General features: G+C 43.4%; 1 protein-coding gene across 1 annotated transcript in view; it reads right to left on the bottom strand.

Annotated features, from left to right (window-relative positions):
* Positions 1-5,777: 5,777 nt before the first annotated feature.
* The window catches only part of srcin1b (SRC kinase signaling inhibitor 1b), a 30,730-nt gene continuing 18,756 nt past the window's right edge, over positions 5,778-17,751 (bottom strand). The window contains exons 6-18 of the mRNA XM_067245094.1: positions 15,539-16,524; positions 15,226-15,315; positions 14,967-15,007; positions 12,788-12,948; positions 12,460-12,635; positions 11,728-11,858; positions 10,392-10,539; positions 9,696-10,017; positions 9,093-9,426; positions 8,637-8,779; positions 8,207-8,362; positions 7,572-7,679; positions 5,778-6,046 (exon numbers count right to left, since the gene is read on the bottom strand). Of these exons, the coding sequence (XP_067101195.1) occupies positions 5,888-6,046; positions 7,572-7,679; positions 8,207-8,362; positions 8,637-8,779; positions 9,093-9,426; positions 9,696-10,017; positions 10,392-10,539; positions 11,728-11,858; positions 12,460-12,635; positions 12,788-12,948; positions 14,967-15,007; positions 15,226-15,315; positions 15,539-16,524 (2,955 nt within the window). The 3' untranslated portion in view covers positions 5,778-5,887. The remainder of the gene's footprint in view (positions 6,047-7,571; positions 7,680-8,206; positions 8,363-8,636; positions 8,780-9,092; positions 9,427-9,695; positions 10,018-10,391; positions 10,540-11,727; positions 11,859-12,459; positions 12,636-12,787; positions 12,949-14,966; positions 15,008-15,225; positions 15,316-15,538; positions 16,525-17,751) is intronic.

Genomic DNA, 17,751 nt, shown 5'->3' with positions numbered 1-17,751 from the left:
AAGTCTAAATGATAATACATTTAATAAATGTACATTATTTAGTGTCATATACTGTAGCTTACTATTTCATATAGGTTATTTTGTGCCCGCGGTTCAAAGTCATGCTTGCAGCATGAGTTTCCTTGGCAGTATCTTGATACTTCACTCCAGCAAGGTGTCAAAGAGCATGTCACCTTCAGTTGGATAATCTGTCTTCTATTTTGTAACATAGTAAGTAGTACATTTTGTGTTAGGCCTAACAGAAAATCAGCTCCAATATTAACATCTATATTGATGTTCTTACTTGGCTATGACAAATACTGTGGGCTTGATGTAATAATGGCTGGGGCCAGTGAGCAAATGTTGTCCTATTTAGTTCACAATAATACACAAAACAAAGACTTTTACTCATAATTATGACAATGTATAAAGCCGCCTTGGTATCATAAGTGATTCTGTGGTTTCAATCTTGTTCCCTAAATCAACTACTTATACAGTATTCATTTGTTGTATTATATCCATGTACAAGGCTGTATTTTAGTACAAATAGCCAACATGATTATTGGACATCTCTATTCCTTTCAGTCCCTTGTTTGTCCCAAGGATGACACTGAAAATGCAGCATTCAGCATTTCCCTGTGTGTTTTGACCCTTTTAAAGGGTTGTCACTGAATAAAATAATCCTTAAAATCTGGTCCTTTTCACTCATTTGGGTAACATCTGGCAGTCACCACACCATGATTGTCTACAGATCCTTGGTAAGATCATTGGAACTATTCCATCCTTAGAATAATTGTATCTTAAGTCTTAAAAATGCAGAAACATCGTTGTTGGAATTTGGGGTATTTTTGGTCTGAGAGAGACCTGCAGTAAATATAGTTGAAACAGAGAGAGAACGCCAACGCCTCGAAGATTAAATCATAGCCCAAGAGAGCAGGCGAAATGGTTGTGAGGAACGCTCCAATTGGCAAGTGTCAGTTAGATTGTGAATTAGCCAGGAGAAAGGTTAATTGCAGAGGAAGTGATGTATTCACAGCTTAGTTCTGCTAAGGGGCTAAGACAATAGCAAAAGGGAAGTGATGCGTGATAGAAAGGCAAAAGGTTGCTTTTCTAATTCTTTTTGAAGGAAAAGGTAGATTTTCTAAAGATAATGCTGAAGTGCATCCAGTTGTGGGGTTAAAGTCCAAACTTAGATTATATGAATGAATAACTTTAGCATACCAATCCGACAACTTTAATGGGAAAACGAAAAATGCACCTTTGTGTATCAATGTTTAATCAAATTCTTGTTTAACATTTTTATTTGTTCTTTGAGCTCCTGTTGCATGAAAAATACAAATAGTTTCAAGGTGGAAGTTTAGATCATGAATTATCTTATGTTGTGGATCATGTTATCATGTTGTGCCTATCATGATCCAAGCTTAAATTTTGAACACACAAGTATGCCATCCTACTCAAAATGATAATAATAGGATAATAGTTGGAACAGAGTTAATAGTCAACAGAAGTGTGCAGAGGGAATGTATGCACAACACACAGTTTTCAGGATTTCAGCAAGCACACTGGTTACTCATCAAATACCTTAACTAAACTTTCAACCATCCTCTCTGATCTGATCTTTCCTGTTGCTGGAAGCAATTGACACGTCTTTGAAATGATTCTCAGGAGCCACAGGGGGCACTATGTGTCTGTTGGGCCTTGACGGCACTTACCTATATTGGCCACCGGGGATGCTGTGTTTGGTGCATCGGTGTGACAGTTGTCAGGCTCACTGGGAGATCAGAGAGAGCGTGTGGCTGTTGCAAAGCTGAGCGTAGGCAGAGCTGGGGAAATATTGCTGTGATCAGTAGCGAGATGCTGTCAGGGCTCTGGGACAAGCAATCTGTCCTGATTCAGCTTCTCGTTCTCCCTCCCTCTCTCTTTCTTTCTTTATCTCTCTCATTCTCTCTCTGTCTCTCTCTCTGTCTCTGAGGAAGAGGGGATAGAGAGGAAAGGGTGTGGTGGTGAAGAAAGCTTTGGAGAATAAGATGATCTTTTTATTTCATACAAATGAATTCCTGGAGGGAATAACAAACCTGAATTTGTTGTTTAGATTTCAAACGTATTATTCAGTAACCGTTTTGGATCCTAATATACCCTCTTGTCCAAACTCTAAACTAAACTCCCTCTTATAATCAGAATTTATGATTCATCTTTGCATGAACCAGTTAAAACTATTTGTTTGTCAAGACAATTTACATCCAAGAGTTAATGTACTTGTTTGAACCTCAAACTCAAGGGGGACTCCCACCAAGAGAAGGAAACAAAAAAAGTAAGGAGAAAAGCCTGTCTCACTGACTTATTTGGACATTCTTCAAGCTTGATCCGACGCCAATGCTAATGAATTGCTTGCCCTTTAGCGAACAAGAGATTTGGCCTCAGATTAGATGAGTATGGGCCCCACGCACACTGCTGCCATGGTGGTTTACCCATCCAACAGTTCAATGAGGCAAAAGGTTTACAGGGCCAAACAGACGAGGTTCCCATAAGACGAACAATGTGAAACTCCTATTTGAGCTGGGAGACGAGTACGAACAATGAGATTCGGGGAAGAGCAGAGGCATTCTTTTAAGGGTGCTAGTGAGTTGTTGCACTGATGTCGATTTAGATCAATGTCGGCTCTGGTGTGTTTGGTTCTAGTCATGACAAATGGGGCTGGAATGTGTCCTTGGGAGGCCTGCTTGCTCAGAGTGAGATAGACTGGTGTATGGAGACTTGTGAAGATTCCCGCAAGCTTTGGAAACAATGGGTTATGAAGGTACAATAACTCACAGATAAAGATATTGTACCTATAACGTAGGTCAAAATAGAAGTCATGTTACTGAAGGTATTGTAGCACCACAGGCAGAGTACAGGAGGCAAGGCTACATGATGACTACAGGGTTACCGGCCAAATGTTAAAACTACTGAACTAAATAACTATGCTCAAGTTACATGGGCAGGTAGCAAGAGAAAACCTAGCCAACACACACATTCCAATTGAAGGAAACTAAATACAACAATGTAGGTACAGTAACCTTACAAAGGTACATTCAAATCCTCTATGCAATTAGCTAATTTTACGCAAAACGTATTCAGCTGAAAAGGATTAATGTGATTAGGTTCAGGTTTCTGTGATCTCAGTTTTAAAGTAAAATACTATATCAACCCTCCATTCTCTACCTCTCTTGACCTTGACATTAACAAGGCAAGTTGAAAGTGGACAGCAAGTGGGAGCAACAATGTATTCTTCAGTATGCATGGAAATTATGTAGGCTACTGGAAATTATTTACATAATGTAGTTTTTTTTTTTTTACTTTGGTGTGAAAATGAGCTAGGATGAGCTACATGTGAAGGGAGGGAAAAGGGTCTCGTGTCACGATCCTCCTTCATGGCTCTGGGGCCATTGCTACATCTGCAGCTCTCAGAGTCCAATTGCAAATGTGGTTGTCAAGTAACGGAAGAGAAAGGTGCACCAATGCTCCCAAGCCATAGTATGCAGTTCCAGCTTATTTATCCGTAGTCCCTGTAATGCTTGTCAAATAAACTGTTACATCACAACATTTTGAACAAAAAAAATATATTTTCGTCTGTGTTTTAGAGATAAAGAGAATGTCACCTGGTCATTGTATTTACAACAGTAGGCAGTTTTGGACTTCAATTGTTGTCCATGTAGTGGTAGTGGGCTAAGCTATCTTATGGCACACTTGTAACTCTTTTTCTGCCAACTGTAATTGGGTAATCCTTCTCCATGTATACGCCTGAGGCAGTCATGTATTATGCACATCTTTTGATCATGACATGGACAACATTTCTGTTGAGGAGGTTTCCCCTTCCTACTCCTCACAAACAACACAAACACAAAGAAATAAAAAGAAATTACAGTCAGATAAGTGGTGGTGGCCTTGGGCTCTTTATGAAAGGTTATTGGTTTAAAAGCACCTTCTTTTTTTCTGTTGTCAAATCATGCTCCCATAACTACAATTTAAGAATGTCAGATCCTTATTGTACCCACGATATAATTGATATGTCATGTACAAGCATCTACTGTAGTACATCCAATGAATTCCAATATTATGCCTTTATGATTTGCATACAGTAAACCTTATAAATGCAACATGTATTTTGTTTGCTTGGTCACATACAGTTTACTATTGGACAGAACTAATTACTTATGTACTTCTTTACACAACAAACACTATACATGGTTGCAAGTGGATTGATGAACATTCAAGAAGACATCTAAAGCACCATGATTATACTCTTAGTAAATAGGAGTACCTTTTTTGCACAAAACCAATGCAATGTATAACTTCCCAAATAAGCTGCCTCATTTAATTAAAACTCAATCAATAAAAGTGTGGAAAACAATAACAGGAGGAAGCATTTCCCATAGTTGTTTTCACTGCAGAGCAAATAGTCATGAATACCATACTATTGCATGGGTTGTATTTCTTGTGACTGTAAGCTGCCCAGATGGTGCAACAATGTCAAGGTCAGCATGATAGCAATATGCTAGCATTTGCAATTGCTAATGGGCAGCGTTTAGGGGGGGGGGGGGGGGGGGGGTCTGTCCTTTTGGGGAGGTCGTCTTCACTTAGAAATACTTAATACAAATGTGCTACTTTGAAACAGATGACTGAAACTCATATCTGACCAACGATCAATCAGAATGTCATCATCACAACCCTACAGACCCCTACACAAGGTAGGTGACCCTTATAACTACCTGAAATAAATCTATTAGTTAAATCATAGGGTATGGATTAGTGCCATGAAGCCAATTACAGGATTGTGGCAGGCTCAGGTGCTAGCCAGGAGGTAGATGGCTAGCTGTTTTATCTTGAGCTCGCTATATTAAAAGCTTTTTTTTTCAGTTGAGGGCTACTGTAAGGTATGTTAAGGCTGCTCAAAATATTGGGGTTGAGTTGGAGTGTCTGCAGGATCAGATAAGACTACGGTTTTTGTAGGTTTTCATCTCAGAGGGAGACTGGCTGGTTGTGGCTAACCAGAGGTGTGCTGCACTAGGAAATTGACCCTTTATGTCATTTTTGATCATATTACATTGTCCGTAATGTATTCATTAATTATTAGTCTTTTTTTTAATTCCTTCCATTTTCTTTGCCTCTCATTCTTCTCTTTAATGTGTCTGCATTTCAAGCACTGTGAATATACGGCTGAAAAACATTGTGCTGAGAATTCAAGTGGGCACTTCACTACACTTTGAACACCGCACTACACCATTTGAGGGCTAACGACCCTTTAGCTTTTGAACTGTGCTTCATTCTCAGCTGTTAAGTAACATATAGTATTATATACTGTAGTATCTATACTACTGGACCAAGATTATCACTTTTTTTTTTACACAATAGGCCAAGACTTTGGCTATTGGGCCACAACAATATCCTAGAACAACAGGACAATGCTGCAAAATGAAAACATTAGTTTGAGGCACTGGGAACAGCCAATGATTTGGAGAAAGTGGATGTAGGATTTGATAGATGGAAGATCAAGGTATTGACATTGAGTTGTAGAAATGGTTCCGTGGCATTATCGATAAGAATGGTTTGAAGAAAGATTATGTAGCTGTATTGGCCTCTCTAAGGCATCGTTCACATTAGGAACCATGGAATAATCACAAAATTACTTTTCACAGACAAACTGAGTAATGCCAACTATTTAGGCATGCCAAGCACATCTACATCTGCCATTTGGGTTGTTACTACCAGTCAAAACAAAAAAACTGCATCACGTCAAAACTCCTGAAATTGTCCTTTGGAGTGGTATCTTTCCTCCAAGCCGTCTTGAATGAGCCCAGTTGGTATATCCTGGGTGGGGCAGTCATGGATGGCACACAATGAAGGACTGTAACTCTAAGAAGGGCTTTTCTCAGAAATGGAATACCTGTTGCTGGCCCTGGATCTTAGGAAAGTCCTCTTTCTGCTTCCTGGTCTTGGGCCTCTCCAGACTGCCCTGTTGGAGGTGCTTGAGTCGAGCTGCTACAGTAGGCTGAGGTCCCTTGGTTGGTCCTGGAGAGTTGCTGACAGTCTGGGCAGAGCATAGAGGAGGAGAGTTGGGTTTAATGCTGTGTCATCTTTCCCTTACTGTACTGGCAACGAGGTGGCATCCTTAGAAGATTGTATTTATGGACACTGAAACCGCAGGACCTGATGTAATTAGTCAATCAATCTGTTGAGAATTCTTACAGTGGAACATTTGCATTAGAAGGACCCTGTAATTAAATGATTTATATAATCTTTCTGTTGAGGCGTGTAAGTAGAAGAATTGTGAATGACAACATAATGTTGCACAGTTCAACATGGTGGACTTTGAGTTTAGCCAATTCAAACCAGGGGCGTAGCCACGGGTAGGCCTGGGTAGGCACAGGCCTACCCAATTTGTTCTAAGGCCTACCCAAAAACGAAAATATCTAAAAAAAATGCAGTAAATAAGTAAAAAAACTGAAAAGATGCCTATCCATGTTTTTCTAGGCCTACCCAAAAATGTTATTCTGGCTACGCCCCTGATTCAAACTGAGCGGATGAGATATTTAAAAAGTTATTTCTCAATCACCCTTTCCATCTGGAACTGTGACCCTAAACATATTCCATCACTGTTTCATGTTTTGACGGCTTACTTAGTAAAGCATACTAAGTTTAATTGTAGCAAAATGACTTTTAACTGAACAAAATATGTTGCTACTCCTGCCAGAAAGTCTAATCATCTGTCGGTCTGCAACCCAATGTGAATGCATTCTCCGTTTGAATAAAATGCAACTTTGACTCAATTCAAATTGCAGCTTTCCCTCCTTTGAGAAATCATTCATCAACTGGTTAATTTACTGTGCGATAGAAGGGCATTTGTTTTCCCTAAACAAATCACATGAGATCAACAATAATCGCATGGAAAGGAGGACAGAAAGATGCATATTCTTTTGAATGTTTAAACAGGTGACAAACTATCACAGTATAGATTCTAGAATGAGAAAATTAGTGCTCCATTAGTAAGATTGAATGCAGTCCATATGTCAGCTTTTAGAGATACATTGGAACTGTAGTTATGAAAGGAAGAGAATAATTAGACAAGGCAGTTGGATTTAATAGAATCTGTAATTGTTTCCTTCACTGGAACAAGCTAAGCGCCATGTTCTGGAAGGTATGACAGTAATTTTAAATGAATGAAGAGCCGCACCAAGGAGAATCAATGAACCATTTCATGCAGCTGTTTGTTTTTCTTTAAGGAACACCATTTTTTGACTGGTGGCTACAGGATATGGACAGGCTCCATACAAGCGATGAACAAACTGTTCTTAGGATGTTTGGCAGTTTTTGAGGATTACACACGTATGTTTCATGCTGTCCTGTATTCCTTTTTTTTCCTAGCAATTGGACGGGTGCATTTGATTCATCCTGCAGCACGTCCTGGGTGGGGCTGACTTAACACTCAGGAATGTTAGAAGCATGTTGGAGAAAGAAAAGGCAACGATGCAGAAGAGACGGAGAAGTTGAAAGTAGAGAAAGCACGGCAGGCAAAGGTTTTTTTTCGGGGGGGCAGGGTCGGGTGGGTCTGTTACCTGTCGTCCCAGAGACCCTGTGGAGCAGTGAGGGAGGTGAGTGGGCCTCGGTAGAGTGTTGGGCAGATAGTGGGGAGGGGATACTTTGACGGGGGCTCTCTGAAATATCTGGTGGGTGGGGATTGTCAGTGTGTGGGAGAGCGGTGTAAGGTTATCACATTGCCATTGAGCATACTGACAGCAACACATTTTAGGACAGCCACTTGGTTCAGAAGAGTCACTTGATTCCAATAATAGTTCTTTACATACATACAGTATCTGCATCAGAGCAAGCTCTTTTGCCAATGTAACCTCACATAAAGATTATTTATATTACTTTCTCTCTATGTTAGACATTGTGTAAAATTGGCTCCAAACAAAATATGTTTGAACAAAGGAATCAACATTCCATCTTGTATATCCTTTCCTATATATAAAATCCTCGACTTACACCAGCACATCAATGATCTAATCCCTTGCACATGTCAAACTTAAGAACTGTGACTCCCAAAAATATATCAGTGTGGTTTTCCGCTCCGGAACTGAATATTCCAACTGTATGTCTTGATAGAAGCAAATCATGAAAAACAATGTAAAATCCACAATGTAACCCCCCCCCCCCCCCCCCCCCCCCAAAACGGCCAACCAGCTCTTACCTCTAGTTCAGCTATGATCTTCTCCTCGTCATCTTCATCTTTGATCGCTGAAGCGGCGATGACAGGGGGCGTGGAGGCAGGGCGAGGGGCGTCACATGGTGTCCGCCTGAGCTTCACCAGGGTCTTGGGGACCTCGCCATCCTCTGACTCTGGCTTCTGTCAAAACGATAGTGTCACTACACCCACTTTGGCAGTTAAAACGTTTCGATTCTGTTGCTAGTCTGCGATGAGGAGTGGGGATAAAACATCGACTTCTAAAATGTCTCTGTGGAACAGCAATTCTGAATATCAAGAGCCACTTATTACGCGAATGCATAGCGAACCTTCTATGAGTGTTCCAAAGATGAATTGACAGTTATATTTAAGAATAGAAATGTATCCGCATACTAAATAAGTTGAATGTATAGTACTTAATGGCCGATTCACCTACCATTAAACTCTTGGTGGTGACAATAACCTCCCCGGTGCGGTTTGTGGTGATCCCATGGGCTGATGGGAAACTACGGCGAGGTGGTGGGGGAGGCGGGGACTTTGAAGGCTTCTCTGTGCGATACCTGGTCACTGTCAGCTCCGCTACAACCAACAAGCAGGTAGATTTCCGAAAATCCTGTCATGACAGTCGTCCCATACACTAACAACCACTTAGTCATAATACAAGAGTAGTCACTCGTTTCGAACGTAACGACAAATTAATCATCGCCAGGCACACCAGTTACTCAGCGAAAATACAACGATACATCATGATCACTCTGACACAATAAACGGAATAAACAAGAAAAAATGATTCGTTGTCATATTGGATGACTACCCTAGTCACAACACTCAACCCAAACCATGAAACCTAATCAGTAAGTAAGATACTGTAATGTGAAGACATTCCCCCCACCTGAACCACGACGTGAACCACCTTCCAACTTTTGGGCAGTCATCTGAACCTTACTCTGCTGCTGGTCTACACCGGTGGTAGTTGAGGACGAGCTTGTAGTAGTGGTAGAGGCAATAGCAGTAGTGGCAGCAGTGGTCATGGATGTAGAGGTAATAGGGGTGGTCATCTGGGGCTTGGGGGGCACTACAGGCTTGTTGATCTGCCGGGCAGCAAAGTCCAGGTCTGGGATGGCCTTCATTAGTTCGGCCTGGGTCTCCTCCAGGAGTCGGTTGATGTCCTGGGCGCTGAATTGGGTCAGACTGGCCCTCTTCTCCTCCCAGTCTCGTTCTGCAGCCTGTGGAACACATACAGAAAAACAGAGCATAAAACAACTTAGTTTGTGTATGTCGCATAATGTGGTTCCTCTAACCTTGAATAAGATTGTACAGAATGCACATCCATACATACCTACATACACACTAACACAGCATCAAAATACACAGGTAAGGTGTATGAGTATAGCTCACTGGTCGAGCATTTGATAAAAAGGTAGTAGGTTCCCATCCCCCTTGTGGGTCTTTATGGATAAAAGCGTTTGCTAAAGGAATACGTCACTATCATTACCAGTCGGACCTCCGCGGACACTGATTTGTCAGCACGGCGACTGGGCAGCTCGTCCAGAGCTCTGGACCTGTAGGTGGTCGCTGGCTGGGAGTCCTGCTCAGGACCCAGCGCGTCCGGATCACTGCCTGACATGGGCATCCAGTTGGACAGGCTGGCACTGCCCCCAAGGTCGTTGAGGCTGAGAGGCGGGCTGGACAGCATGTCCAGGTCTGAGCCCCGCCCCATTTCCTCGGCACGCTTGGCTGATTGGCTGGATACATCCTCTGGGCCCTTCCACATGCCCTCGGTAACTTGTCTGTACATACAGGGGGGATATAATACACTAACAAAACACATTGTGGTGTCAGGTGTCTGTGTAGTCCATCTAACCAAAGCACGAATCCAATACAACCCAAACATGATCTGGTTCTGAGTGGTCATGAGTGGTTCATGGTGTGAGACCCATCACATAACTAGATTTTAACATCTACTGAGCAAAGGGAATATGCTTTCATGTCTAGTTTATAAATCCTCGATTTTTCAACAATGCGAGTGTAGTAGTGCGGACTCCATGCATTACACATGTGCCCTACCTGATTGAGGCGGTCAACATTTAGAAGATGCATACTTGGTCAATGTGTCAGCGTCTGTGACTGCTGCCTGCCTAGGTTGGTCGTGGTATAACCACACTCAGTGGTCAGTTTATTGGAACCATACCTGCGTAAGGTGGTCAGCGCGTCAGTCATGGTGTTACAACGCTTCAGCAGGGCATCAAGTCGGTGTGGTTCCTCCTTCAGGAACTTGACTGCTTCAACTTCCACCCTAAGCACCACCCGCATCTTGCTCTGCAGACTGGGGAATTGGTCTAGAGAGGGGAGGGGGAGGCAGACAGAGAGACAAACAATGAGACAGGTAAAGAGACATAGAGAGCGAGAGAGAGAGAGAGAGAGAGAGAGAGAGAGAGAGAGAGAGAGAGAGAGAGAAGAGAGAGAGAGAGAGAGAGAGAGAGAGAGAGAGAGAGAGAGAGAGAGAGAGAGAGAGAGAGAGAGAGAGAGAGGAACAATATGGAAGAAGAGATTAAATTAAGGATCATATCATTTTGCTCTGTGAAAATGTGAGTATTATATTGCGCCAATAAAATGTGTGGAATTGAATGGAATTGAATTAAAGGCAAATGGGTAGCGAAAAAGACGGAAAATACAAAAGATGATTCCGAGAATAATAATGAATATGTCATGCGTCTGTGGGTGTGCACACAGGTCCATCTTCACGTGAAAGAACAGTTCATGTTAGTAAAGAATCTTCTTTTGGTCTCGTCACATTCCCCGCTGAGTGTCAGTGTAGTCTTGGCCCCCCTGCAGTTATCACACTGAGCAGAACAAACTGGGAGATTCTCTTTCGACATTCGACTATTTGAGGGGAATTTAGAGCTCGACACACACAGTCACACAGATGTCACCTTCCTTGTTAAACTTGCATCTGCCGTATTGTGGTTAAAAGTGTTACACATGTTCCACAATCTGCTAGTTGCAGCTGTACTGTCATTAAGAGGCAGTCACATTCATGGTAGGGGTGTGAATGCTCTTGTCTATTACAAATTCCGTTCACCTACGCACTGAGGGAAACAGCTAAGACATATTTCTAATGTGAGCACTGTATCTGGTGAAGCATATATATATTTTAATATCACATTTAATAAGAGGCCATGAGGACTTGAGTCTGTAAGAGCTCCACTCAATTTAAAATAAATTACATTTCAATTCAATACTTTATTTGCATGAATCGCTGAGGATTCGTGCCAAAGTAATATAACACAGAATGTTTTTAAATATATGAATAATGATTGCTATAATACAGTATAATGAGTTCTAAAATAAAATAACTCAAGATTATGCTAATGATCAAAAAAGTTAAGGTGGTGAAATTTTTATATTAAGAATTTGTAGAAACAGTACAGACATAAAATATTTGGGGGGAATATACTCTAACTAAATACAGTCCAGATCATCCAAATCTGATTCGTCCTTTGAAAATTCTAGAACAACCCACTCACTCTTGAGAGCTGTGAGGGTTTCCCCCAGAGTCCTCAGCTCTTTGCTCTTCTGTTCCACCTCTTGTTCAGTCACCAGTCCGTGGTTCACCGACGAGTTCCTCTGGAGTTCCTCCACAGACTTCTCCAGATCACTGAAACACCAACTACAGGTCACGACTCCAGAAAACTCAAATCCTGTGTCTACTTGTGTGTTCTGTGTTTCTGGAGTCTGTAATGCCAGCACCAGATGTGGAGGCTACAATACATTGCACAAACACTGAAACAAATAAACTTTTTTCCAGAACATGCAAGCTGTAAATTAACATTGTAGTGCTGTTGAATACACATTTAAGAACTAACTAACAAGAGTCCCTGAAATGTTTGGCATCAACCATGCGCAATGGATTATGTACCTATCTATAATTGTTATGTACCTATCTAAGAGTTGTTCAGTACAGCCTAAACTCAATGTATCTGAGTGGACATCAGATCATTACAAACATGCAGATGAATTTTTCCATGGTTGGTTATGAATCCTGGGGTAAAGAGGGTGCCTTAGCCATGAAGATGATTCGAGTTTTAGATTCTACTGCTGTTACTTTGATGATGATTATGGGCTTGGTTGGTTGGTTGGTTGGTTGGTTGGTTGGTTGGGTTTGATGTCTTTCATTCTCAAGGTTTGATTAATTGTAGTCTAGTTTTATCCTGTCACGGTTAGGCTTATTTTCGTTTACATCTTAGAGCTTAACTCACTGTAGCTGCTGGATGAGCAACTCTTCCTGGTTGAGGTACTTGAGCCTCTCCTCCTCCACCAGGAGGCGCTGTCTCTGGAGCGGATCCTCCTGGGTGCGCATGGCGTCCAGCATCATCAGGCTCAGCTCGGACTCAGTCTGCCTCAGCAGGGACTGAACCGAGTCCTGGTTCTCCAGCTGTGAGGTCACATGGGCAGGTGTTCATCTCATCAACACTGTACTGCACACACATGCACACTAACACACACCCATATGCATCAGATGGAGACACACACCGACACACACGGATGTATGTAAAATACATATTCAGAAGACACACACACACTCACCTGTATGTTGCGCAGCTGGGACAGTTGTTTACGCAGTGCGTTGGTGTTGTGCTGCAGGCCTTGCAGGTGGACCTGCATCTGAAGCCGTGACACTGTGATTGGCTGTGAGGCCCCCGTGGGCGGAGGTGGCATCAGGGCCAGGGGAGCCAATGGGGTGAGAGCTACCAATCAGATAGCAGGGTTTTGGTCATGTGGCTAAGGTTTATTTATTGTGACATTGGTTACGGCTAGGTTTAGTGTAATTGTACACCTGTAGTTCAGAGCAACATCAAGCATACGTTGAACTGGTGTACAAACAGCAAAACCTTTATCATTTGAAATTATTGAAATCTACTACATATTCTTATAGGGTATCAAATACGTTTCGGTAATAAAATTAAAGTATTGAGTCTTCACTGACATCAATCAATTCATGTTTTGCATCATTCACTGCAAAAAAACATTTTGTAACATATTTTGATATTCATATTTCCATGCATAATAAGACAAAGGGAGGGACTACAGAAGGCAATCAATTGCAAATAAAGGCAAAACACACTGCTGGTTCACTTGGAATGAATTATTATCAAATATAGATGAACCCTTATTGTGGTTATCCTTTATCTGCACAAGGTTGAATCAGGGAATCACTCACAACCCTGATTAAAGATATGGTTCACCTAAATTATCAAATCTTTCACTTGAAGAACATTTTATGGACTGGAGTACTCACACCCACAGCTTGTAAATATTCTTGCAGTTGTTAGTGGTCAGTATCAGCAGGAAAGTTAAAAGATGAGAGTGAACTGACCTTAGGTAACATGCGTCTATTCAAAAATAAGGAAGCAAATGCCATCTTTTAGGTGAACTATCCCTTTAAAAGGGTTGGTTAGAATACAAGGTCAAACAGAGTTCCAAAACACAATAGGAAGACCAATCACGCTGTACTAATACAGTGCACCTGATACCATGGAGAAACTAAACTTGTGATAAAATATATCCAGGGTGTTCAGAGAGCTTGGGTGTCTAACCACAGCTAATTCTAGAATGGGACTTTCAAGCGAGGGCATGTGGCTGTCACACTGTCCAGTTTTTTTTTTTATACTGCTTCATTCTTTTCAAAGTGACTTTCAAAGGTCCCACCAGATTTAGCACACAAGGAATAAAAACGAATTTTATTTAGCTGAAAAACAGGGATTATTGAGAAATAATGCCGTCTTTTAGACCAGAACTCAAAGTCTTGGATTGAAATGTTTGGAAGCTGGAAATCAGGAAGACGACTAACAGAAAGAACAGAAAGATCTCAATGCTAACAAAATACTAAAATAAATAGCTGCCTGGCCATGTCTTCATAATGATGGGATGGCATAACCATTTCAGCTTGGTCAAGATCACGACAACCATTGGACAGTACATCCCAAAGAGCAAGTCGCACATCACAACATGGGCTACAAGGCTATCCCACCCAGCTCTGAAATCAACGCCTAGCTACTGTAATACACCAGGCAGAATATGACAGACTGCAACATCTACTGTAACTTGACAAAAGCCTTTCAAAAGAAACTCACTTCAGACAAATCACGGACTGCTCAGTGCCATGTTGCTTAATGAGAGACTGAAAACAACTCAAGGACACAACCAGCACAGTACAGTGTGCAGCTTGTAGGTAGTGGTGTTCTAATGTCACCCCACCACACATGACTGAGAGCAGACAAAACATAATGAAACTTCCACCACTTCACACTGAACAGAGGGTCAACACGTACTGGACCGATTCCCAATCAAGACACTGAACACAGATGTGGATAATTGGAAATTCAGATCCATACACAGATTTTCTGCAGAACATAACGAGGGATAATGAACTCCACAGTGGAGTCAGAGAGACTAAAGAGAGACAAACAGAGGAGGAGGGAGGACAACTTTAGGACATAATACCTTTCTCTTTTTTTAACCGTCCAGCTAAAACAAGAAGCAGGCACGAGTTAATAGCAAAAGCGAAGACAGATACAGTGCGAGCTCGCAACAGCATGTAAGGCACATTGATCACATAAGCAACTCAGTACAATTCTCCTGGGCAAAGAAATATAAATATCAACGTCATGCAGTGGGATGGACTCTTTGTGTACGCTATGACAAGTTGTTTGGAAATGTTTCAACAACAAAAAAAGAAGGTCGTAACTATTGTATAAGTACTCACGGTCTGTCCCAGAACAGTCACTGGCAGTCTCAATCTTCTCACTGTCATTGAGAGATGAAGTGTTCAAGAATTTAGCAATCTGCACTGTATGCACACTTGCAGCTGGCAGTCGGTACTGAAGTAAAGATGCGTGTAAATTATATATTGTGGTGTATTGAGTGTTAAGGTGGGGACTTTTATTGGAGCACTCAAGGTTGACCAGCATACAAGAAGAGTGTATAAGTTTGTTTGTTTGTGTGAGTGTGTGTGTGTGTCTTACGGGCTGTCTGCATCGGGTCCCCTGCTCAGTACGCTCTGCAGTAGACCAGTCAGACTGGCTATCTGCTTCTCCATCGCTTCCATGCGCTCCCTTCACACACAAATTATGCCAACAGTCATTCAAACATTCAACATTGAAACTATAATCATTCTCATTAAATTCCGTCTCATATGGCATCCAATAAGGAGAAGGGCATAACAGGAAGTTCCCAGGGAGCTCCTCAAGCGTTCCCGTATGTATTACCAGCAACACTGACACATTCCAGACACCCAATACGCACCAGCGATGAACAGTGACAGACTGCTTTTCTTACCTGGTCTCTGTCTCGTTGCCTGGTAGAGGTGAGCTGAAGCCTGGAGCTCCGCCCCCTCCCTCCCCTCCCAGCCCAGCCATCAGACACAGCTGATCAGGCCCCAAACCCAGGCCGGGCCCCTGGCCCCTGGACTTGGGACTCTCCCCAAACACGGAGGACGTCACCGAGTCCCTCCGCAGGGTCTGCCTTCCAGGGGATCCTCGGCCAGGCATGGTGCCCGAATATGAGTCCCTCATGTCGGGGATCTTCTGCGGGCTCGAAGAGGGTGGCACCCGGAACCCCATGGCGAGCATAGAGGCTGCGTAGGTGTCGTTATACAAAGGTCCTCCGGGCCTGTAGAGGGCGCCGCTTTCCATCAACTCGCCTTGTAGGGCTGCTGCAGAGTAGGACGTGAGGGAACGCACTGATCCGGGACCCGGGCCTCCACCCCCGCCTCCTCCCCCGCGGCGGTACAGAGAGCCGTAGGGGTCCACCCTGGAGGGGAGGGGGGAGTGGGGTCCGGCGAGGCTCAGACGCCCCCCGTCCTGGCTTAGGGTGTAGGGGTCGGCGTAGATCCCTCCCCCGACCCCACCGTCACCCCTCAGGAGCACCACACTGCGGGATCCGCCCACCTCCTCGTCCGGTTTCACATCCCGACGTTCCAGGATTGCGCTGGGGGAGGGGCAGAAACCGCCCTGGGTGTGGTGTTGTTGGTGGTGCTGGGGGTGCTGGGGATGGTGGGGGTGTTGGGGGTGTTGGGGGTGCTGGGGGTGATGGTGTGGCCCTCCGTGGCCCCCGGGGGAGGAGTGGTGGTGCGGGTGAGGGAGGGAGTGGGTGTGGGGTTGGCCCTGAGGGTGAGGGGGGCCGGCGTAGGAGGAGGGTCGGCCACCGCTGTAGAGGAGGCGGACACGGGACGGGGATCCGGAGGGGGGCGAGGCTGAGGAGGAGGGGGGGTTGCTGAGACGACGGTTGGGTGGGGAGTCCTGGGGTGCATACACCATTTCCCTCTGGGATTGAAAGAAAGTTCATGTAAAAAGAAATGAAGAAATAAACATGAATAGAATACAATCCGCTACGAAAGAAATACTGCAAAGGGTAAAGACCACGGCTAAATACGAATGTACAACAAGTCTGTGGGAGGGGCATAATATCAGAAAAAGTTGACACTAAAGATGAAGATAGTTTGAGAATGGTTTCCAACATCCTTAAAATAGCCCCCTGTGGGCACCAGACACTGGACTAATGACTCTGACACCATGATTTCCATCTTGTATCTTAGCAACTGCTTCACATCTTACTTGAGCATCCTGTGATTATACCACACACACGTCTCTCAATCGCAAAGCCCCCAGTGTCACAAAATGTCTGTCATGTTTGGACAAAACACACAAATCTCCGGCCATTGCGTCAAATCCTGCCAATCAATCTCCGCCATAAGCCCTGTCAATCCATTCCCCCTCCAATCCGGTGTCTCCACAGTGCTCGTCAGCGCCGGTCATGGTTTATGACCTGTAATCAGATCGTAATCCAGGCTCTGCTGGCTCGCTTCCAACCCCACCCTTCACTCACCTCTGTATGGAGGCACACTAAAACATCCCTCACACGTAAAACTCAAGGTAAAGCCAGGTCACTCAATAAAGCTATAAAATGCTAGGGAGCTACACAGGGGTGGGAGAGATTCCCTTGGGAGATGGGGTAGTTGACCTCCAAAATGTACAGGGAGGCTGCAAATCATTCGCTCGTGTGCAAGCGAGCGTCCGCGCTCACTCCCACACACAGGGCCGTCTGGCTCGGGCGATTGACAAAAGCACAAGGGTCAGATTTATCTCGACCTTCTCTCCCTTTCTCACGCTTTTCATTTTGCCCGAACTCTCTCTCTCTCTCTCGCTTTCTCTTTACATCCCAGAATATACTTTCCTCCCCGTCCACCTCAAGCACAACGTCTTCAACGACAGCAACATTATGCTATTTGTTAGCAGTCTCCTTACAGCTCTTTTGAGGCATATTTTGACAATGCAACAGCACTGTTACTGTAATATCACATTACTCATTCATGCAGACACATTTAATAGAGACTGACTGGGTTTCATTTGTCTCCAGTAGGTTACATAATGAATACTCAAATTACCCGGTTTGTAAATATTCACTTAAGCATAATATCACTGTCAGACCCTCTTGAAGGCAACAGAAGTGTAAAGGATAACCCACTTGGCTGTGGATTTCAATTTGACACA

Source organism: Osmerus mordax, chromosome 10 (genome assembly GCF_038355195.1).
Source record: "Osmerus mordax isolate fOsmMor3 chromosome 10, fOsmMor3.pri, whole genome shotgun sequence".
Taxonomy (NCBI): Eukaryota; Metazoa; Chordata; class Actinopteri; order Osmeriformes; family Osmeridae; genus Osmerus; species Osmerus mordax.
This window is presented reverse-complemented; position numbering and strand designations above follow the sequence as displayed.